This window comes from Sus scrofa, chromosome 10, assembly GCF_000003025.6.
Source record: "Sus scrofa isolate TJ Tabasco breed Duroc chromosome 10, Sscrofa11.1, whole genome shotgun sequence".
Classification (NCBI taxonomy): domain Eukaryota; kingdom Metazoa; phylum Chordata; class Mammalia; order Artiodactyla; family Suidae; genus Sus; species Sus scrofa.
This window is the reverse complement of record NC_010452.4, coordinates 8,693,202-8,716,535: the sequence shown is the minus strand read 5'-3', so window position 1 is coordinate 8,716,535 and position 23,334 is coordinate 8,693,202. Positions and strand designations below refer to the sequence as shown.

Below are 23,334 nucleotides of genomic sequence, written 5' to 3'. Positions count from 1 at the left end.
TGTAGGCAGCAGCTGGAGTAAGATCATACACTGGCCGTGAATTATTGTCTGAAGGTGAACCATATAATAAACTCGGCAATGGTCAGTGGGCGAAGCCCTCAGAGGAAAGCCTAGCAGGGGTTTATCCAGAGAGCTGTTTGATCTCTTGCCAACTTGGTCACAGATATCGATTACAGAAAATTCTCTGAGATGTGCATATCATTAACTTAGTAACATAATATTTTGGTCTCTATGGTGTTCCTTGAGTGTATAAATGTAGCTAACATGTGTTCCTGCCAATGAGAGAGATTTTTTATAAGTGAATCACCATAAAATTTGGGGAGGGGGTTTAAAGAGCATTAAAATATTTTAACTTCAGAAAAGAGACAGGCATTAATCCTTTTGAAGCTTTTTCATGAATCACTTTATATCCTAATGGACTTGGAACAATAAAACCCTGGAATGCCTATAGTTAAATTGCCACACTGCTCATTTGACTAAAACTTTCCTCAAGACCCAAAATGTCAGCAAAAGAGCAAGTTAAACCTTTCCATCATCTGGAGTTCCAGTTGTGGCTCAGCAGGTTAAGGACCCGACATAGTCTCTGTGAGGATGTGGGTTCGATCCCTGGCCTCGCTCAGTGGGTTAAGGATCCGGTGTTGCCGGAGCTGTGGTGTTAGGTCGAAGATGCAGCTCAGATCTGGTGTTGCTGTGGCTGTGGTGCAGGCCAGCAGCTGCAGCTCCAATCAACCCCTAGCCTGGAAACTTCCATATGCCACAGATGTGGCTCTAAAAAGAAGAAAAAAAAATTCTAGAATCTTTGGTTTAACCGATTGTGTTATTTCTTCTGTTCAGAGGAGAATTGAGTGTATTTTGAGCATGTCCTGAGGGAAACTTAGGCCTCATGAGTCTTCTTCCCATTTTAGTCCATTTAAGAGATCATCTTTCAGAGTTCTCTGGTGGCTCAGCAGGTTAAGGATACAGCACTGTCACTGCTGTGGCTGGGATGCAGCTGTGTCACAGGCTTGATCCCTGGCCCAGGAACTTCTTCGTGTCACAAACATGGCCTAAAAAAATAAAGTAAAAAAAGTAAGATCATCTTTCTCCAGATAGATGCCCAGGAGTGGGATTGCTGAATCGTATGGCAGTTCTGTTTTTAATTATTTAAGGAACTTCTATACCTTTTTACTGTTTTCCACAGTGGTTGCACCAATTTACACTCCCACCAAGAGTGTCAGAGGATTCCCTTTTCTCCACACCCGCTCCAGCATTTATTGTTTGTAGACTTTTTGATGATGGCCATTCTGACTGGTGTGAGGTGGTACTTCGTTGTAATTTGCATTTCTCTAATAATTAGCGATGTTGAGCATCTTTTCATGTGCTTTTTGGAGATCTGTCTGTCTTTGGAGAAATGTCTGTTTTGATCTTCTGCCCATTTTTTTGGTTGGATTGTTTGTGTACTTGATATAGAGCCACATGAACTGTTTGTATATTTTTGGAGATGAACCCTTTGTCGGTCACTTTGTTTGCAAATATTTTCTCCCATTCTTTGGGTTGTCTTTTCATTCTGTTTCTGGCTTCCTTTGCTGTGCAAAAAGTTCTACGTTTAATTGGGTCCCGTTTGGTTTGTTGTTGTTGTTGTTGTTTTCATTACTCTAGGAGGTGGATCCAAAAAAATATTGCTGAGGTTTATGTCCAAGAGTGTTTTCCTCTAAGTTTTATTGTATCCAGCCTTCCGTTTAGGTCTTTAATACATTTTGAGTTTACTTCTGTGTAGAGAATGTTCTAATTTCATTTTTTTACATGTAACTGCCCAGTTTTCCCGGCACCCTTTATTGAAGACACTGTCTTTTCTCCACTGTATACTCTCTAGCAACCCTAATCCTGGGCATCTATCCAAGAAAACCATAATTTGAAAAGATACATGCATCCCAGAGTTCCTTGCAGCCCTATTTACAATAGCCAAGACATGAACAACTGAAATGTCCATCAACAAAAAATGTTTCCCTGGTGATGAGAACTCTTAGGATTTATTTTCTCAAAAACTTTCACATATAACATACAGCAGTGTTAATTATCTTAATTGTGTTATATATTATTATTAGCACCAAGTCCTGACAAGCCATCCAATCGTATTGTCTGTTGTATCCCTAGTACTTATTTATCTTAAACTGGAATTCTGTACCTTTTGACCTCCTCATCCAATCCCCTCTCCCCCAGGCCCCCATCTCAGGTAACCACAAATCTGATGTCTTTTTTATGATTTTGTTGGTTTATTTGTTTGACTTTGCAATATAACTGACCTACTTTCTGTGTTAGTTCATGGTACACAGCATAGTGATTCAGTATTTATTTTTCTTTCTTTCTTTTTTTTTTTTTTTTTTTTTTTTGGTCTTTTCATATTTTTAGGGCTGCACCTGCGGCACATGGAGGTTCCCAGGCTAGGGGTCTCATCGGATCTGTAGCCACCAGCCTCCACCACAGCCGCAGCAACGCCAGATCCGAGCCTTGTCTTCGACCTACACCACTGCTCGTGGCAACGCCGGATCCTTAACCCCCTGAGCAAGGCCAGGGATCAAACCTGCAACCTCATGGTTCCTAGTTGGATTCGTTAACCACTGCACCACGACGGAAACTCCCTGATTCAGTATTTCTATACCTTTCAAAATGTCACTAATGTAAGTCTAGTTGCTCTCTGTCACCATACAAGGATGTGCAATTTCTGGAGTTCCCGTCATGGCTTAGTGGTTAACAAACCCATCTGGCATTCATGAGGATGTGAGTTCGATCCCTGGCCTCAATCAGTGGGTTGAGGATCTGGCATTGCTATGAGCTGAGGTGTAGGTTGCAAATGTGGCTCAGATCTGGCATTGCTGTGGCTGTGGTGTAGGCCGGCAGCTACAGCTCCAATTTGAACCCTAGCCTGGGAACCTCCATATGCCTCAGGTGCAGCGCTAAAAAGACCAAAAAAAAAAAGATATGCATTTTCAGTATCCTTTTTTGTACCTAACACAAGCTTCGCTTCACAGTTACCTTCTGGTTGATGGATTACCTCTACTTGTGGCCCTACCCTCCCTTTTCGTTCAGCCTGGTGGCAGCACAGGGAAACTGTGGATGGTTGGGAAACGACAGCAACCACCTGTCCCGCTGGAGTCCTGAAATCAGGGCCGGGGGTGAGGGTGAGAAGGAAGAGGAGGCTTTTAACCAAGCCTCAGGCAATTCCATTTCCTGTGAAGAGAATCACAGACAGAGCAGACAGCACCTTCAGCCTCGGTCACAACAGTGGCGCTCTGATGTGTTCCTTTGTTTCTTTTTGCTTTTTCGGACCATGAGCAGTGGAGGAAGAACTTTGGACAGACTTCTACGCTTCCCACCCTCTGACACCTGTAGAAAATCGTCATTCTAGTCCAGAGGTGAGCCGTGACTCAAAGAGGGCCTGACTCAAGGTACATGTGTGTGGGAGCTTTGGGATACATGCCTCAATTTTCCATTTTTGCAGATTTTCCTACTCTCCCATAATCGTTAACTTAAATTCTTATTTATGAGATGCAGTCTCAATGAAATGCCATTTTCCAGGCCTGTGTTTAAGAGAATCGATGTAAATGGTACTACTTGAAATTGCAAAACATGTCTTCTATTGAATTCTGTTTTGTATTAGAGAAGAGAGAAGATTCTGTGGTAAAATTAAAAAGCTTGATCAGACCTTGATCAGACTTTTGGGAAAATTAGCTGGTTTGGGGTGAAGTATCCGTGTAGTTCTCTAATTTGCCTTTTCACCACTTGCCTTTCTTCCACCTTCACTGATCTTCACTCCTTCAACCCTTCCAATTGTCTCACTGCATAACCCTATTTTGAGATTGCTTCCTTCCCTTTAAATCCCAGGCCCCGCCCATACACACTATCCAACCAGACCTTCAATGGGACTCAGCACTCAACAGTCATTTGTTGTGTTTTTGTTTGTTTTGTTTTTTGTATTTTTAGGGCTGCACCCTGAGGCATATGGAAGCTCCCAGGGTAGTGCTCGAATCAGAGCTGTAGCTGCCGGCCTACCCCACAGCCACAGCAATTCGGGATCTGAGCTGTGTTTGCAACCTACACCACAGCTCACGGCAACGCCGGATCCTTAACCCACTCAGCGAGGCCAGGGATCAAACCTGTGTCCTCATGGACGCTAGCCAGATTCCTTTCCACGGAGCCACGACAGGAACTCCTCAACAGTTCTTTCAACCTGTTCCTCCGTAAACCTCCGCCAAATTCCGCTGAGGATTCTTACTCTTGATTCGGTCAAATCATTCTCTACTTCATTCCCTATCCCTAAACTGCTAAACATAACTGCTTCACGCTGGACATACATATGCCACCCCCTGTATCGACTCCCCATGCTCCTAAATCATCAGCACAACCCAGCAGTCCTTCACTAGTCCTCTGGCCGTTCTCTTTCCCCACTTCTTCACTGTGACATTTATAATCCTTCGTGTGCTTCTCGGAGTGGAAACGTCATACGTCTCCTTCCTTGACAAGTGATGGGAGGTTCTTTTGTACGCTAGAGCTTAAATCCTTAAATCCATGGCTTAGACACCTACAAGGTTGTGTTTCCTCCTGTTCATGGCAGGATTTTCCTTTCTGATTTCCTCAGCCTGGGTTCCGAAGAAAAATGGACCCTTGCCTTTGCTTAGGCCCCATCTTTCCATCTGTACACCTGCATCCTTCCCCATCTCTTTAAAACTGAGGACAGCCATTGGGTATCTCCTCTCCTTTGTTTTCACTCCATCGTCTCGGCTTCTCCTTTCTCCATCACTTATAAATACGCTCAAAAGTCTTTATAAAATATAAACTCATAAATTTTGTGTCCCCCTCAAGACAACTTAAGCTTCTCATCGTAAGTTCTTCTCAACTTACAAGAACAGTCTACCCTGTTTCCCCTTTTAGCTTCTTTTCTTTTCAGTTTACTTTTTTAAAACACTCTATTCAAGTGCACCTATGGAAAGTACTCAAATCCTAAAGTGTACAGCTTGATGAATTTTCATAAACAAATCTCCACCGACATGGAGAAGTGCCTTTTGTTGCTAGTGCTAAGTCACTACGACTCAGCTTTCAACCTCTTTTTAAAATAATTATTTTTAATTTTTTTTAATTATGAAAAGCAATATAAATAGAGAAACGTGAACAAAATATAAATGTCTAATCTGAGGAAGCATTATAAAGTGAATTACTGTGTAAAGAATCCAGGTAAAGAACTGAGATACTGACGGCTCCCCAGAAACAATTCAGACCCACTTCCCACTCACCTGTCCTAGTCACAAGCCATCTAGGGGACTCAATGCCTCTGACTTTTGCAATAACCGCTTTTTGCTTGTCTTTGTAGTATTACTGCATATGTATTCACCCATAAATTATATAGTTTAATCTTGTTCTTTTTATAAGTTGAATCATGTGCTGCATGTATTAGGGAACTGATTTCCTTTGCTCATTAAAAATGATGTTTAAAGATTTATCTCTTGGGGTAAAGTATTCATGATTTTTTTTTCCGTACAGTGTCTTATAATTCTAAGCACACATTTCTTCTTCTATTTTTCTTTCTTTTTATGGCTGCACCTGCGGCATATGGAAGTTCCCAGGCTAGGGGTCAAGTCAGAGCTGCAGCCACAGCCACAGCAATGCTGGACACAGGCCGCCTCTGCGACCTATGCCCCAGCTTGTGGCAATGCTGGATCCTTAACCCGGGGATCACACCCCCATCCTCGTGGACACCATGTTGGCTTAGACCTGCTGAGCCACAATGGGAACTCTCAAGCACACATGTCTATAGGGTACAGAACTGGGAGTAAAATTGCTAAGGCATGAGTATATACATTTTTGAATCTACTGAAAAATGGTAACTGTTTCCCAGTGGACTGATCAGCTAAAGTTGCCCCAGCAGAATGGGTGGCTCCACATTCTTACCAGCTGACATTCTCAGATTTTTCTTGGGTTATTGTTTAGCCACTCTAATTGGCGTTTAATTTCTTGTGAAGTCTGTGTCTCTGGTCCTTCTCTGTGTTTCATAGGTTTGCTCTTTGTGGTACATCTTTTGCTTATAGTTTTGTTTTACTTCTTTGTATATTCCAGATACGATTCCTTTGTTGGTCACATGTATGGAGTATGCGATTTTCTGTGGTTTCCCATTTCATTTTCTTTATATCCTTTGCTAAGCACATTTTTCATATTTTTAATATCATAAATGTATTCAATTTTTCTTTATGGTCTGTAGGTTTTGTATCTTGTTTAGGATATCATTTTCTGGCCACATATCATGAAAACTATCCCTGGTATTATCTTGTAAAAGAATTCTTGTTTTATTTTTATGTTTGGATTTATAATCCCCTTATAGTTCTCTGTTGCACATATATGAAACAAATTCCAATTTCTCTTGTTTTACGTGATAAGGCATGAATTCATTATTTTCCAGATGGCTTCCCCTTGTTCAAGTACCATTTAATAGATCATCTATCCTTTTTTCCCACTGATACATGATACATATTCTATACTCCATCTTTACTCTATACTGAATCCCTATGCATTTAAATTTATTTCTGGAATTCCATTTCTCTGTCTCCTCATGTGCCAGCACGCTCTTGTTTAATTGCTGAAAATTTTAATAATTTTAAAATATCTGGGAGCTTCATTGTGGCAGAGTGGAAACAAATCTGACTGGTATCCATGAGGATGTGGGTTCAATCCCTGACCTTGCTCAGTGGGTTGGGGATCCGGCGTTGCCATGAGCTGTGGTGTATGTTGCAGATGCTGCTCGGATCTGGCATTAACTGTGGCTGTGGTGTAAGCCGGCAGCTGCAGCTCTGATTTGGCCCCTAGCCCGGGAACCTCCCTCTATATGCTGCGGGTATGGCCCTAAAAAAAAAAAAATGTATATGTAGATATCCATTGGGCTATCTCTTCAAATATACTCTTCATTTCTAAAATTTTTCCTTTTAAATTTGTATATGAATTTTAAAATTAGTTTCACAGGAAAAATATTTTGTTATTTTTATTGGAATCAAGTTATATTTATATATTCATTTAGGGAGAACTTACAATTTTATGTTAGGTTTTCCCATCCAAGAACATAATACACTTCTCTATTTGTCTAAGACTTCCTTTCTCCATAGGTAGCATTTTAACATTTTCTTCATATAGACTTTGGGCCTTTCTCGTTAAGCATATTTCTGAGTATTACCTTACTAGTTTTCTTTCTTAAAGAGACGAATTACATAGTATAACAATTAAAACCACAGCCTGTGAATTAAGACTCCTACACTCCAAATGTCGGTTTGCCCCTTATGAGCTGTATAAACACAAGTGAGTCGCTTAAGTTCTCTCTTTGCGTCCACTCTCTCATCTGTAAAAACACAGTTATTATGAAGATGAAATGAAGTTGGCCTATATAAAGCGCTTAGAATAGTGCCTAGCACATAATATTCAGTCGTCATCAATAATAGCATTCAATCAATATTGGCTCTTATTATTGCTGCGGTAGGTTACTTTTTCTCCCTTCCTTCCTTCCTTCCTGCCTGCCTTCCTTCCTTCCTTCCTTCCTTCCTTCCTTCCTTCCTTCCTTTCTTTTAGGGCTGCAGCCATGGCATATGGAGGTTCCCAGGCTAGGGGGCCAAATTGGAGCTGTAGACACTGGCCTACACCACAGCCACAGCAACACCAGATCTGAGCTCATCTATGACCTAAACCACAGGTCACAGCAACGCCAGATCCTTAACCCAGTGAGCAAGGCCAAGGATCGAACCCACGTCCTCATGGATACTAGTCAGATTTGTTTCTGCTGAGCCACTATGGGAACTCCAATGATTGTCTTTTCTTTTAAATCTTCTAATTCTTTCTTGTTGATATAAACAGAAACTATTGGTTTCTGTATCCATAGTGCACCTATCCAGCTTATTAAATTCTCTTACCGTCTTCAATCATATTTTCAAATGCTTTTCTAAGGATATAATCATATAATCTTCAGGTAATACTTCCTTTTCAATTTTTATATTCAGATTTCTTTCTCTTTTCTATTTACATTGACTAATACTTCCAGGAAAATATTTAAAACTTTAAAATATGGAAATAAAAATCACAGCCTTTCTTCTCTTAGACTCTGAGAGTGCAGTTTCTCTTGGCAATCTGCTTATAGTTCTGAGCGGACTTTTTTCACACCCTTTGCTGGATCTTCTTCCCAAGGATGTTCTTGAATGTGGGAGCCTCTTGGCTTTCCTTGACCACTGCTTCTCACTATACATATCCTTGAATAATCCTATCCAAATTTCAATTGGTATTTATAATATAATGGCTCGTGCATTTCCATCCTAGTTATACTCCCTATGACTTTTAAAAATTTGTGTTAAATTATAGTCGATTTCCAGTCTTGTGTCAATTTCTGCTGTACAGCGTAGTGACTAGTCATAAATACATATATATGTACATATATATACACACACACACATACACACACATATGTATATACATTATTTTTCTCATACCGTCTTCCAACATGTTGGTTCCCAAGAGACTGGATATAGTTCTCTGTGCTGTATGTAAAACTTCATTGCTTACCCATTCTCAGTGTAATAGTTTGTATCTACTCGTCCCATCCATCCCACTCCCTTCCCCCTCCCCCGTACAACTTTAGATCTAAATATCCAGCTACCCATTGTCATTTCCATCGTAATCTCATAAGTACTTAAAATCAACATGTTCAAAATTGAATCATCCTTACGCACATGCACACACACACACACACACACACACACACACACACACACACACTTTTCTTTATGGCAACCACATAATATGGTAACTAGCGCTAGAAACATAGGTTTTATCCTCCATGCATCCTTTCTCCCATGGTTTAAGCCCCATTAGCCACTCAGTTCTGTAGCGCTTACCCTTCAAGGTCATGCCTTCTCCTCCTGCTGAAGTTTTCATTTCCTTTTTCTGGTACAATCGCCGTAGGCTTTACTCCTCGGGAGGCAGACTCTCTGTCACAGTGTGCTTGGAATGCAGAGTTTTCCCAGGGTGAAGAAAACCAGGCAAGTCCCAGGCAGATGGGGCTGTGTTGGTCACCCTACGGCCCAGTCTTCAGTATCATCCTCTTTGAGCGACGAAAGCCAAACGCGTGTTATGGACCTTCTCCCCAGGAAGAGTATGCGGGCACATATCTCTTGCATATGGTTGTAGGAGTTTCACAGATCCTCTGGGTCTATAGGTTAAATGATCACAACTTTGAAAGCTTCAAATCTGAATTTTTGCTCACCCTCCAAATGGCTACCAGAAGGAGCTTTCTAAAAATCTGATAATGTTGTTTTCCTTCTAAATGTGCTGTGAGGGCCTCCCGTTCCCTACCGGGTGAGCTGCACTCGGCAGTGACGTTCTGTAGCACACATAAAAGACCCACTTATCCCTCCATGCCCTGTATCCATTCGTGGATACAAAATCTGGATGCTCACGTCCCTTGTATAAAACGAGGCAGTACCGGCATAGAACCTGTACACATCCTCCCATATACTTTAAATGATTTCTAGATTACTCATCACACAAAGGCTGTGTAAATAGTCACCAGTGCACGGCTAGTTCCTGTTTTGGGTTTTGGAAATTTTTAGAATTAAGAAAAAAATGTTTTTGGACTTTGGTTGATGGAATCTGCAGATGCAGAGCCCCCAAATGTGGAGAGTGATTGTATTTTGTGACCTGGGACCTGTCTTCATTTATCAATATACTTCCTAGGACTCGGTTGCTCATACCCACTCTTGTCATAGCGAATGACTGACGGTTTCCTGCAGGCGCCAAGCAGCTCCGCGCCCAAGTGTTTCAGACCCTGTTCACCCTGTTGAGTGTGATACCTCCCTCACCGTTACCATAGTTCCTTTAAAATACTTACTCCTTCTTAGGAAACTAATTCAGGGACCTTCCCTTCCCTGAAACAGTCCCCTCTCAAATCCTCCTGATCATTTAATTGTGTCTCTTTCAGTTTCATCCCTGGAGTTGGTGCACAGTGGTTATAACACTTACCATCTATGGAAAATTAACTTTTATAGGCCTTTCCTCTGAATACATCAAGATCGTGGAGCAGGGCAGTATTGTTACTGTATCTACTTTACATCACTAGCACCAAACACAATGCCTAACACATTCCAGACAAGCAAGAAATAATTATTGGGGGAGTTCCTGTCGTGGCTCAATGGAAACAAACATGACCAGCATCCATGAGGAGGCAAGTTTGATTCCTGGCCTTGCTCAGTGGGTAAAGGATCCGGTGTTGCTGTGAGCTGTGGTGTGGGTTGCAGATGCAGACGCGGCTCAGCTCCCAAGTTGCTGTGGTTGTGGTGAAGGCCGGCAGCTGCAGCTCTGATTTGACCCTTAGCCTAGGAACTCTCATATGCCTCGGGTGACCCTAAAAAAAACACAAACAAACAAACAAAGACATAATTGTTGGAAAAACGAGTGAACAAAACTGGCAGGAATACAAGAATCATCTTACTCTTGGAAAGGCGATTAATAGCAATAATCTATACCTCATTACTTTAAATCGTGTGTACCTTTAATTATGATTGTGTGAATTAACTAAATGTAATTTTCTCATTAACATAGTGGCCTGTGACACCCTATGCCTCTGTTTTCAGCATTCTACAATTTAGGAAGGAAACATGCAATAAGGAATTCAAACTGGTGCTTTAAATATTGCAGTCGAGCCTTCCCTAGAGGTTTCATACTAGACTGGCTCAGAAAGCCTATCCAGAGTAATTTGTGAGAGACTGGGAAGCTCATAGCAAGAAAAAAAGAAAGTCATTTCCAGGACTAAAGAATTGCATTAATCGGGGATATAACAGTCATCTTTGCAATAATTTTCTGAGTTTCCTACTTTGTCAGAATTTAAATCCTTAGCTAGGAATTGATCAGAGTGTTTTTAGACATTTTGGAACATCCTTTTTGTACCATTTAAAAAGCAAAGTAAACTCATGTAGGTGAAAATGCCCAAATTTGTGTGTAACTTTAACCAAAATCACACCACTCTTATTGGGTTTCATGATTTCCAATGCCTTGCTAACATGCAATTCATCAAATGCAAATACAACTAAATTTGCAACTTTATAATTTGGATGAGCTCACAGTTTACTCTAGTTTCATTCTGGGGGGCACTGTTAGGCTTCACTAATGAGCTCTATATGCTGGTTGCTCTTTGTTGTTTGCGTACACCTCCAAAATGCTAACAAACAAAGTTGGAAAGTAAAACAGCTAATTAACTGCTCCGTTTTATTCCATGATGAGACATGCCTTGCTGCAGGTGCGGGCTGGCAGTACGCAGGGTGACGACTTGGCTGTCCAGGGGGTCATTGGGAAATATTACTGCTCATCAGAGTGGGAAGCAGCTGAGGAAGGAGTGATCTTAAGAAAGAATTGAGGACTTCCTTGGTGGCTCCGTGGGTTAAGGATCCAGTGCTGTCACTGCTGTGGTCTGGGTTTGATCCCTGGCCCCAGGAACTTCTGCATTCCATGAGCATGGCCCAAAAAAAGCAAAGGAAATAGAAAGAGTTGAAAGGAAATTAGCTGCTCTATGGCAAATGCAAGTAAGCAAGATACAGATGAAGAAACCCTTGTAGGAAAGCCCCATGTCAAGAAGCAAGAAGAGCTTTGGGATCAAGGGCCCGAGAAGTCTGATAGGTAGAAGGAGGACTGAGTCACGTCAAGACTAAAGTCATTCATTTGAATGTTAGTTGACTGAAACTCAGTCTTTACTCCCTTTTGTGTTGTCACAAACTCGGAAATCGCAGGGAGAGTGTGCTGGGTAACCCACTGCCTATGTCCAAGTTGCACTGTCTGCTTGGGCAGATGTCAAGGGGTCAGCCTGCAATGGGAGGGGGCCGGGGATGGGTTCACCCTCCTCCTCTCTCTGCTCACTTCCCACTGTTGTGCTCACTCTTCTAGGCTCTTCAGTTCTGCTGCAGCAGAAGGGAAACGAGAACAAAGAATAGGCTGATCTCTTCTTGAGCTAGAGGGCTTCAAGTGCTCTATCGGGCAGCTGGTTAAAATGTCGCTCTAGGAGTTCCCATTGGGGCTCAGGAACTGTTAAGTCAGGGTTCTGTTAAGAACCTGACTAGTGTCCATGAGGATGCGGGTTTGATCCCTGGCCTTGCTCAGTGGGTTAAGGATCTGGTGTTGCCATTTGAGCTGTAGTGTAGGTCGCAGATGAGGCTTGGATCCCGTGTTGGTGTGGCTGTGGTGAAGGCCGGCAGCTGTAGCTCCAATTCGACCTCTAGCCTGAGAACTTCCATATGCTGCTGGTATGACAGTAAAAAGAAAAAAAAAAAAAAAAGGCATCCTGAAGTTCTCCTGTGGCACAGTGGGTAAAGGATCTGGCACTGTCACTGCAGTGGCTTAGGTCATTGCTGTGGTGTGGGTTTGATCCATGGCCTAGGAACTTCTATATGCCAGGGGTGTGGAATAAAAAAAAAAAAATGCACACTAAAATATTGTCCTGGAGGATAATTTTGGCTAACCTTCTCTCATGGGAGGCTTCTGTGGACTCTGAGAATTCTGCCCTTCTGCTGACCCAGGAAGTGGTATCTCCACTGTGGGTGATCACCAGCCACTCTCACTTTCTGTCTGAGGATACCCCGTTCAGGCTGATGCCTGTCTCCTTGCCAACCATGTTGATTAGGAACCACACAGGATCTGTCTCCCGTGTCCCTGCCTTTCTCCAACAGGGGAGCATTTATGGCTTCCTTGCCCAGACAGACTCTGAGAGGAAGCCTGATTGCCACACTGTCATACTGTTGATTCCACCAATGGAATAGCTGGCTGGTAGAACACAGACTCCATTCTACGCTGAATTCATCTTTCTTGTACATAAATCAGACAGCAGTCTTGTGTCTCCCAGCACAACACAGCACAACACAGCATGTGCCGCAAGCCTGAGTGCACCCATTGAAGCCCTTTCTCTGTGCTTAAGGCAAAAGGCCGCACCTGCCATGTCTCCTTTACAGAGGGAAGATAAAGACTCTGGTATAGCAGCTGGTTCTCTCTGCTGTAACGTCTCTTTAAATCTTCTCTCTGCCCCATCTTTATATTCTTGAACGTGTTGAAGCTTCCGAAAAATGTCACGGATTCTGGGGGGTTGTTCCTTTATTAATCTGCCTGCAGTGAGAGGTGATCTGTCTGACACTCACTTTGGTGTCTTGATCGCCATCAGAAAGCCTTCCAGTCTACCTCCCTGGTCCTTATCTTTCTGTAACCAGCAGCTCTAAAACCCAATTGCATATTAGAATCACCAGCAAAGTTTTTAAAAATATGGATGTTGGCCACACCCCTCCCTCAGCCAGATTCTGATTTATTTGGTCCAGGTGAACATTTGTATCTTTAATAAAGCTCTTGATGATTTTAATGTGCAAACGGGGATGAAAAGGACCGATACAAGCAAATGACAACAACTTTGGATGGAGTGGTTCTGTATCAGTTTTTTTCCTCTGTATTTATGGACACAACTCTTAGGCTAATTGTTCTCAAAATTATTCCTAATAATAAATTAATTTTTAAAAAAATCTCCCAAGTGAATTTTATCAAGGACTTGCTGTATTTATACAAGGATTAGTTTTTGTACCAATTTTAACTCTGATGGTCAACATGCTTTTAACTATTTTCAGTCAACCAAAGTGGAAATCACATTATTAGTTGTTGATCAGTTGTATTTATCAGTACATAGTAGGGCTCCCATGTTTGAATATTTCTTCTCTGTGGAGTATTTACATATACATTCCCTCATAATTTGGAGCATTTTAAAGCAATGCAAAAAATACCTCAAGGAGAGAAGGAGAGCTGAAGAGATCAATAATAAATAATTTGTTATTTTTTTTAAAAAAAAGGTCATCCAAAGCAAGAAATGTACATAAAATGAGTGAAAGAAACACATTTCTGTCAGTTTTACCATGTTTAAAGTACATTTTCCAAAGAGAGTAAAATGGTCTTCTGACATTTGCACTCCTGGAAGTCTTTGAGATTTTTCATAAAATTTTTCCTGTGTTGAAAATCAGAAGGCTCTCATGTACAGAGCTGAGCCCAATTGTCTAGTATTAGCCCACCTTAGAGCCAAGTGCCTTTAATGACCAATTTTAACTTTAAAGGAAAAAGAAACCTATTGATGATTGTTTTTCTGAACAGTGTTGATATTCTCAGGCTTCATTAAAACCAAAAAATAAATTCAGTACGCCAATTCTCTGCCTCCTGGGGCAAAACCCTTTTAAACCAGCAATTCTGCTTCTAGGAATTCATCCTACAGATGAAATCAAGCATCTCCCACAAAAATGGTCAACTAATATTTGGCATGGGAGGCAATTATTCTCAAAAGGGAAATAATAGTCTCTTTAATAGATGGTACTGGGAAAACTGAATAACTGCATGCAGAAAAAGGAATGTGGACCCCTGTCTTACTACCACTCACAAAAATTAACTTAAAATGGATTCATGATGTAAATGAAGACCTGAAATTGTAAAACTCCCACTAATAAAGGCAGGGAAACATATCCTTCAGAATGACCTTGGCAATAATATTTTGATAGTAAAACCAAAACCACAAGCGACAAAGGCAAAAATAAATAAATGGGACTACATCAAATTCTAAAAACTTCTACACAGCAAAGGAAATCATCAATGAAATGAAGAGGCAACTTACAGAGTCGGAGAAATATTTGCAAATCATATATCTGATGTGAAGCTAATATCCAACATATATAAAGAATTCACACAACCCAATAACAACATGACAAAACCCCAAACAATCCAATTAAAAAATGGACAGAGGAATTATTTGTGCATGACAGGAAGCATCTTATACCTGTTTCAGCAAACCTGTGGGCTCAAAAGGTTATCGAATTCCATCTAGAACATTCCTTAGCACTGAAGAAGAGAAATCCATTTCAACTGGGCAGTCATGGGTTTGACTTAGGTAGGAGGCTAAAGGGAAAATGTTTTTCTAAGAAGCATTCAAAAGTGTTTGCCCAGTCTTAAATGTGAAATTGATCTTGATTACAAAAACTTCAGATTCTTAAAACATAGATTCTTTTATAGGAATAAAAGTAATAATGACAACACGTTATTCTAATTGCCTCAGAAAAGATTGTTTCTCTACTTCCCAGGATACGGTTTATTACATCGTTTGTGTTTAATAAGCATTTGCTGAAACTATGACCAAAACACTATCTTTGACTTTTTTATTGAAGTATAATTGATTTGCAATGTTGTTTTCGTTTCTGGTATGTATAGCAAAGTGATTCAATTATTAATGTAAATGTATATATTCTTACTCATATTATTTTCCACTATGGTTTATTAGAGGATATTGGCTATAGTTCCCTGTGTGATATCATAGGTCCTTGTTGTTTGTCTAGTTTATATATAGTAGTTTGTATCTGTTAATCCAAGACTCCTAATTTATCTTTCTCCCCTCCTTCATCTTTGGTAACCATAAGTTTGTTTCCTGTGTCTGTGAGTCTGAAAATACCATCATTGGAATAGGAAGAAAATGTTGATTTTTTGGAGTGTTTTAGAGTTCGATCCTTCTCCTTATAAGACTTCCTCCTCAGTCAGTTCTGTGTGAAATGTAGCAGTGGGGATAATAACTTTATTAAGGGGGAGATATATTGGGGAAGGTAAATCTGAATCATTAAGAAAAATTTCTCGACAAACAAAAGAAATAAAAGGCATCCATATAGGAAGAGAAGAGATAAAACTGCCACTGTATGCAGATGACATGATATTATACGTAGAAAACCCTAAGGACTCAACCCAAAAACTACTTGAACTGATTAATAAATTCAGCAAAGTAGCAGGATATAAGATTAACATTCAGAAGTCAGTTGCATTTCTGTATACCAGCAATGAAATATTAGAAAAGAAATACAAAAATACAATACCTTTTAAAATTGTACCTCAAAAAATCAAATACCTAGGAATACACCTGACCAAGGAGGTAAAGGACTTACATAATGAGAACTATAAAACTTTAATCAAAGAAATTAAAGAAGATGTAAAGAAATGGAAAGATATTCCATGTTCATGGACTGGAAAAATCAATATTGTAAAAATGGCCATACTACCCAAAGCAATCTACAGATTCAATGCAATCCCTATCAAATTACCTATGACATTTTTCACAGAACTAGAACAAACAATCCAAAAATTTATATGGAACAACAAAAGGCCCAGAATTGCCAAAGCAATCCTGAGAAACAAAAACCAAGCAGGAGGCATAACTCTCCCAGACTTCAAAAAATATTACAAAGCCACAGTCATCAAAACAGTGTGGTACTGGTATCAAAACAGACAGACAGAACAATGGAACAGAATAGAGAACCGGGAGATAAACCCTGACATCTATGGTCAATTAATCTTTGACAAGGGAGGCAAGAACATAAAATGGGAAAAAAAAGTCTATTCAGCAAGCATTGCTGGGAAACCTGGACAGCTGCATACAAAGCAATGAAATTAGAACACACCCTCACACCATGCACAAAAATAAACTCAAAATGGCTGAAAGACTTAAATTTACGACAGGACACCATCAAACTACTAGAAGAGAACATAGGCAAAACACTCTCTGACATCAACATCATGAATATTTTCTCAGGTCAGTCTCCCAAAGCAATAGAAGTAGGAGCAAAAATAAACCCATGGGACCTAATCAAACTGAAAAGCTTTTGCACAGCAAAGGAAACCCAAAAGAAAACAAAAAGACAACTTACAGAATGGGAGAAAATAGTTTCAAATGATGCAACAGACAAGGGCTTAATCTCTAGAATATATAAGCAACTTATACAACCCAACAGCAAAAAAGCCAATCAATCAATGAAAAAATGGGCAAAAGACCTGAATAGACTGTTCTCCAAGGAAGATATACAGATGGCCAGCAAACACATGAAAAAATGCTCAGCATCGCTGAGTATAAGAGAAATGCAAATCAAAACTACCATGAGATACCACCTCACACCAGTCAGAATGGCCATCATTCATAAGTCCACAAAGAACAAGTGCTGGAGGGGCTGTGGAGAAAAGGGAACCCTCCTGCACTGTTGGTGGGAATGTCAATTGGTACAGCCACTATGGAGAACAGTTTGGAGATACCTTAGAAATCTATACATAGAACTTCCATATGACCCTGCAATCCCACTCTTGGGCATATATCTGGACAAAACTCTGCTTAAAAGAGACACATGCACCTGCATGTTCATTGCAGCACTATTCACAATGGTCAGGACATGGAAACAACCCAAATGTCCATCAATAGATGATTGGATTAGGAAGATGTGGTGTATATACACAATGGAATACTACTCAGCCATAAAAAGGAATGACATAATGCCATTTGCAGCAACATGGATGGAACTAGAGACTCTCATACTGAGTGAAATGAGTCAGAAAGGCAAAGACAGATACCATATGATATCACTTATGGCTGGAATCTAATATCCAGCACAAATGAACATCTCCACAGAAAAGAAAATCATGGACTTGGAGAATAGACTTGTGGCTTCCCGATGGGAGAGGGAGGGAGCGGAAGGGATCGGGAGCTTGGGGTTATCAGATACAACTTAGAATAGATTTACAAGGAGATCCTGCTGAGTAGCATTGAGAACTATGTCTAGATACTCATATTGCAACAGAACAAAGGGTGGGGAAAAAAGAGTAACTTGATCCCCATGCTACACAGCGGGAAAAAATAAATAAATAAATAAATAAATAAATAAAAAGAAAAATTTCTCTTGACATCCTCTTAAAATTTTTAACAGAAAATGTGGATTTTACTGATCCAGTGATTATCTAAATATTCTGACCCAGGGCTAAATAATTGGTAAAATGTCTTTACAATCTTTCTTTTGTTTTCTTTCTTTCTTTTTTTTTTTTGCATATGAGAAACACCGTGATCGACTGTTCCACTGTTCCAGACTGTTCTTTGTTGTTAAGCTTTTGGGCCACCACCTCCCATGAAAAGTTGTACGGCCCATCCTGTCATCCTGGTTTCTGTGTCCCTTCAGTTCAGAGGCATTGGAAGGGTGTGGTTTTCCCAGTAAATCCTTCTTTGGACTAAACTCACTGTGTCGTTTTCACAGCCAAAAGCTCTGTAATAATAATTCTTGTTTGGAACAATTTTGGTCCACTTGAGTCACAGTGTTGCAATTTCTCCAAAAAGTGCAGAATCAAAGCCATTCTTATGGAACATTTAAGGAAGAGCTTTTCAGCTTTTATGCTGAATGGGATTTAATTGAATAAGCCGAACAGAAACAAGAGACCATGCAATATTATAGTTCGCAGGCCAAGCAGAATGGCAGATCCCCCCATGGTGGCTCCGTTCCCTCTGCTCCTTCTCTTCCTTGCCCTGTCTTCTCCTCTCTCTCTCCCTCTTTCCTTCTTCCCTTCCTTCTCATGTTTCCTCTGTGTTTGCTTTTTCCTTCTTCCTTGGCTTCTCACCCCCTTTCCCTTCAGGTAATCTACTTCTCTTTCCTCTCTCTCCCTTCCCAGCCAGTGCCTCGGCGTTTCTGCCAGGGCTTCTCCGGAGGGATGGGTTAGCTGACACAGCAGGTAGGAGTCTCGGCGACTGAGCTTGATTAGGCAAGATTCAGAATTGAGACGAAAACAGGAAGGGAAAAGGAAGAGATCCAGAGCTGGGCACCTTCTCACGGAGCACAAGCTGGCGGGACACAGCCTGAGGACGATCACGCTTGCGTGGACATGGGGTGTGTGCCCGGGGGGTGCCTTTCCCACCCCTCTTCCTTACTCTATTGCGAGGCCTCTTCCATGCTTTCCTCCTCTCATTCCTTTATTCTGTTTTCCTCGTGAACAGGGTGAAAATTAAAAAGATTTGGGTACGGAAAGTCTCTCTCACCTCCTTACTTTCTGAGTTCTTCATCTCACGTGGTTATTGCATCAGCATCACTGAATGCACTTGAGGTATGAGGCTCAAGTAAATGCCTCGGAGACCTCAGGCAAAGAAGGAGACAGACAGGCAAGCACGTTAGAGTCGGATGTGATCTGTGGAATGAAAGGTACCATCCAAATGCTGTGGCAAGACCCGAAGGCATTTATCTGCTCGTGGAACGCTTCTAGGAACAGGGAGAAAAAGGAATTCCAAGAGAGGACGAAGGGAATTCCCAGAGACCCCCAGACCTCTGGAGGGCAGGCCCAGCCTGGCTGGAGGAATCTCAGTCCCTGCTGTTGAAGGTCTTCGTAAGGATCTTGAACTTGATTCTCTAGGCCAGAGCCAGCACAGACCGATCAGGTATCCACGCGAGACAAAAGGACCGAATGGCAGGGAGCCATCAGGTGGGGTGTTAGCTCTTGACCAGCCTCTGGTAGCATTAGTTACTGCTTCACATACTGAATTTTATCCTCAATTTTTGTCCCAGTATTAAAAAAGTTTCTGAAAAATTGCTCTATGTAATACCAAACAATTGATGGAATGCCAATAATGTTGGAGATATAGTCTTATTTGCACTTTTGAAGATTAGCCTGGCAGTACTGTTTATATCTTTGACAGGGCAGGACAGAAGGGAGGAAAAAAATCATTGAAAAGGCTACTCATTGAGAACTATGTCTAGATACTTACATCGCAACACGACAATGGGAGGAAAAATTCTGTATACATGTATGTGTAACTTTGTCCCCATGCTGTACAATGGGAAAACAAAAACAAAAACAAAAAAAACAGCTACTGTATCCATCCAGACCCCATAGTCCAGCTACCAAAACATTGCTGGGGACTTGAGCTGTATCAGGGCAATGAACGTGGAAAGAGTATATTCTCAAGATGGTTAGGAAGTAGATGCTGATGAATCAGTGATTATTTTGATGTAGATATTGAAGGGAATGAAGGAATGAAATAATCAGTAAATATTATACAAGGACGGATGGGACACAGTGCCATCTCGGTATGGAGTAACTCCTAAGTATGTGAATCTTAAATAAATCTCATGTCTCTATATTCCAGCCTAGATAAACATCCCAGTGTTTGTAAAATGCTAGATTTGATAGTTCCTCTGAGAAACACAGATTTTAAAAAAATTGTGTGCCTTGAATATCAGCATGTCAAATAGGCCTGGCATTAATAAAACAACTTAGCTTTAAAGGTGAAAAGCATAGCTTATTTGTTGCTATGAATATGCTTGTGCCTGGAACAGTGATCTTTATTTTGAGGCTGTCGGGTCTGGTCTTTACCTCACAGTCTATACCTGCAGTTCTCTAGCCTTGACTGCATCCAAAGTTTATTCCAAATAGGATACAGAATAGCTAGGTAATTTGCCTGAATGGTGCATGTAATGAGCCGAATTGTGTCCTCTCTAAATTCATGTGTTGAAACTTTAACTCCTAATACCTCTGCCATGTGACTGCCTTTGGAGACAGGGCCTTTCACATGATGAGTAAGTTTGCTTGTTTGTTTTGCTTTGCTTTTTAGGGCTGCACCTGCGACACATGCAAGTTCCCAGGCTAGGGGTCGAATCGGAGCTGCAGCTGCCAGCCAACACCACAGCTCACAGCAACACAGTCAAGCTGTGTCTGAAACCTACACCACAGCTCACAGCAGTGCCGGATCTTTAACCCACTGAGCAAGGCCAGGGATCGATCCTGCGTCCTCACAGAGACGAGTCACGTTCGCTTCCACTTAGCTACAATGGGAACGCCTAAAATGATGATTAAGTCAAAATGAAGGCAGATGGGTAGCCTTACCTTAATATAACTGGGGTCCTCATAAGAGGAAGTCTGGACATGGATAGTTACAGAGGGAAAACCACATGAAGACACAGGACGATGGTTAGGTATAAGCCACGGGGCGGAGCCGGCTCCCACCGCCTTGTTCTTGGACTTTAAGCACTGGGACTATGAGAAAGTAAATGCCTCTGGCCACGTGCTTGATTATGGCAGCTCTCGCAAACTCATACCATATCTGACTCAGAGACGGTCAAGATTAGACTGGGACTCTGGCTAGTCTGACCCCCAAATCTGAGCCCCCTTCCCGACCCACCCCACGAGGAGAAAACGATTGGCAGAATCGTCCTGGCTCTGACTCTTTAGCTAAAGGGTGTGTCCTGCCAAGAACTCCCCCAGTAGATGAGCTGCTGCTTTAGACTGATTATGATCTCTTAGTTTATGATGACAGTGATTAGACCAGAAAGGTTTAAAACTACTATACTATATTAGGGGAAGAAAAATAAAATTTCGTGACGATGTCCCAAAGCTTTTGAACCCTGGCTTCCACAGATAATTGGGAACTTACTCAAGGCTAAGAATGGTATTCTTGGATTGCCCAAGTGATAAAGAGAAAAAAAAAAACCCCACTGTATTTGATGCAGATAAAGCTTTGCAACGAACTGAAAGAAGAAAGGAACTGGCTAAGTTAAATATGAACGTCAACCACATCAGTTTGGCTCAGCTGAGGTTCTTCTATAGAGTGAATGTCATATTTCTTATACAGACTCAGGGTTTTGCATTCTTTCATAATGATATGATAGTTCTCCCTAACACGGGCAGTTGCTAATCCAACACCAGTGACAGTAGCGTCACAAATCAACTTAGTTGCTCTGTTCAGAGCTTCTAAATCTTTCCTTTGCAATGTGTGAACTTCCTATAACCTAGGATTCATGAAACGGAACCATATGTGACCTCCATACTTTCCCCATTTTCAGAACCCTACCCTACCGAAATCATTCTTGTATAAAAGCTGCCCAAGAAGTATCAGGTAAGTTATGTTACACGGATGGTTTTGCCTTTGGTCTGTGTGAACATTTATTATTTAGTCACTTATTAAAGGATGCAGCGTGTTCATTATATCATATCATAAATTTCTCAACACGTTTGATCTCTGACAATGATCTGCCCTGTGAAGAATCCATGTATTTTATCATGACTCCCCAATAATAATTTTAACATTTTATTTCTCTCTCTCTTTTTGTTAAAGTATGTTTGAAGTCTTTGCTAAAATTCTTCCTCTCCCCCCCCCCATCCCCACTGCCTACTCTAAGCTCTTATCACCCATCCTTATAGGCTTTGCAACAGTCCCTCAGGCTGTTTTTCTGCCTTGGGTTGCTTCCCCATCCAGTTCATCCTACACGTTGATGCCAGGTTCATAATCCTGAACAAGAGCTTCGATGGCGTTCCCGCTCCCCCACGGAAAACCTGCATGGTTTCCCACTAACTAGCTACAGGGTAAAGGGTCCAAGTTGCTGAGTTACCCATAATCCGGCCCCCCTCAATCTTCCAAACTTTCTGGCCTTACCTTCTCGCACTTCCCCACCGTAGGCTAAACTGATTTTCTGAACTCTTACAGAGCTTCTCACCTCTGTCATCTTTCCTATCGTCAATCACACAGAGTTTGCAGCCGTCGCTCATTATCCAACGTCTTTGACTCGGTGCCCAAGCACCTTAAATGTTCTTCATTAAATTTTATCATTGATAAAATCATCACTGTCAAGGTTGTTTGCTTCTCTGCCTATCCTCCCAAAGGTTAATGGAAATTATTATTTCTGTTACTTTCAACAGATATTTTAAAGTACAGAGGACACGAGTGCACATAAGACGTGATCCCTCCCCTCGAGCTGCTCACCTCTAGAAGACAGATGAAAGAGGACAAAGGTACACAGGGCACAAGACGAAAATTCTAGTCTGAAGGGATGAACCAAGGGCCATGGGGCAAAGGCTTGTGTGGCCAAGGAGTTTGGGGAGTGGGGAGGTAGTTGTCATCTGACAGAAAGTCTTGGAATGACACTGGAACTGGACTTTGGAGGATAAAGATAATCTCAGGCAGAGAAGAGGCTTTGCAGTTGAAATGCCAGTGCTTTCACGTTGATCCCTCTGTCCTTACGAAATAATCACTGAAAAAGGCTCTGAGAAGATTCTTATTTGGTCCAACCAGGAACCTCCAGATTTCCTCTGTTACAAAAGAATGTTTATATTAACTTCTCAGGTCGGGCCATTTCCATCCCTACTTGGTTGGAAGAATTTGAGACATGTGCACACTCTGAGGTTAAAATTCTGATGTCTCTGGGGTAATTCTTTTCCAACCCAAAGCAGGCAGGTGATGGCATCACAGATACTCCCCAGAGTCTTTCTGTGGAGGTGTTGCGGCTTCTTCAGCCTCTTGGCCTTCTGGAGCCCCAGTGCTAGTCCTTCAAAGAGCCTACATTTCACAGACCCAACGCTGTGTTTTCCTGCATGTGGGCTTTAAAACTCAACACGGGGTTTGCCATCCCTGAGACTCGTTCAGTTTAACTCCTACTCAGTGCTCTGCTTTGAAGGATTTTGTCTCTACATTTGGGTGATTTTTCTTTCTGGCTTTCAAACTGAAAGAGA

The 23,334-nt window shown here is 41.4% G+C and overlaps 1 protein-coding gene across 7 annotated transcripts in view; it reads left to right on the top strand.

Moving 5' to 3' along the window:
- The window catches only part of LOC102164422, a 410,010-nt gene that overhangs the window by 229,921 nt on the left and 156,755 nt on the right, over positions 1–23,334 (top strand). For 4 of the 7 annotated variants that reach the window (XR_002336182.1, XM_021064306.1, XM_021064308.1 and 1 more), the window contains one exon: positions 3,316–3,392. Coding sequence is in view for 6 of the 7 variants with exons in the window: in XM_021064306.1 (XP_020919965.1) it covers positions 3,316–3,392 (77 nt within the window). In the remaining variant the exon portion in view is untranslated. Of the gene's footprint in view, positions 1–3,315; positions 3,426–22,524; positions 22,618–23,334 lie in introns of all 7 variants that reach the window. The other 3 variants (XM_021064310.1, XM_021064311.1, XM_021064312.1) reach the window with 2 other exon arrangements.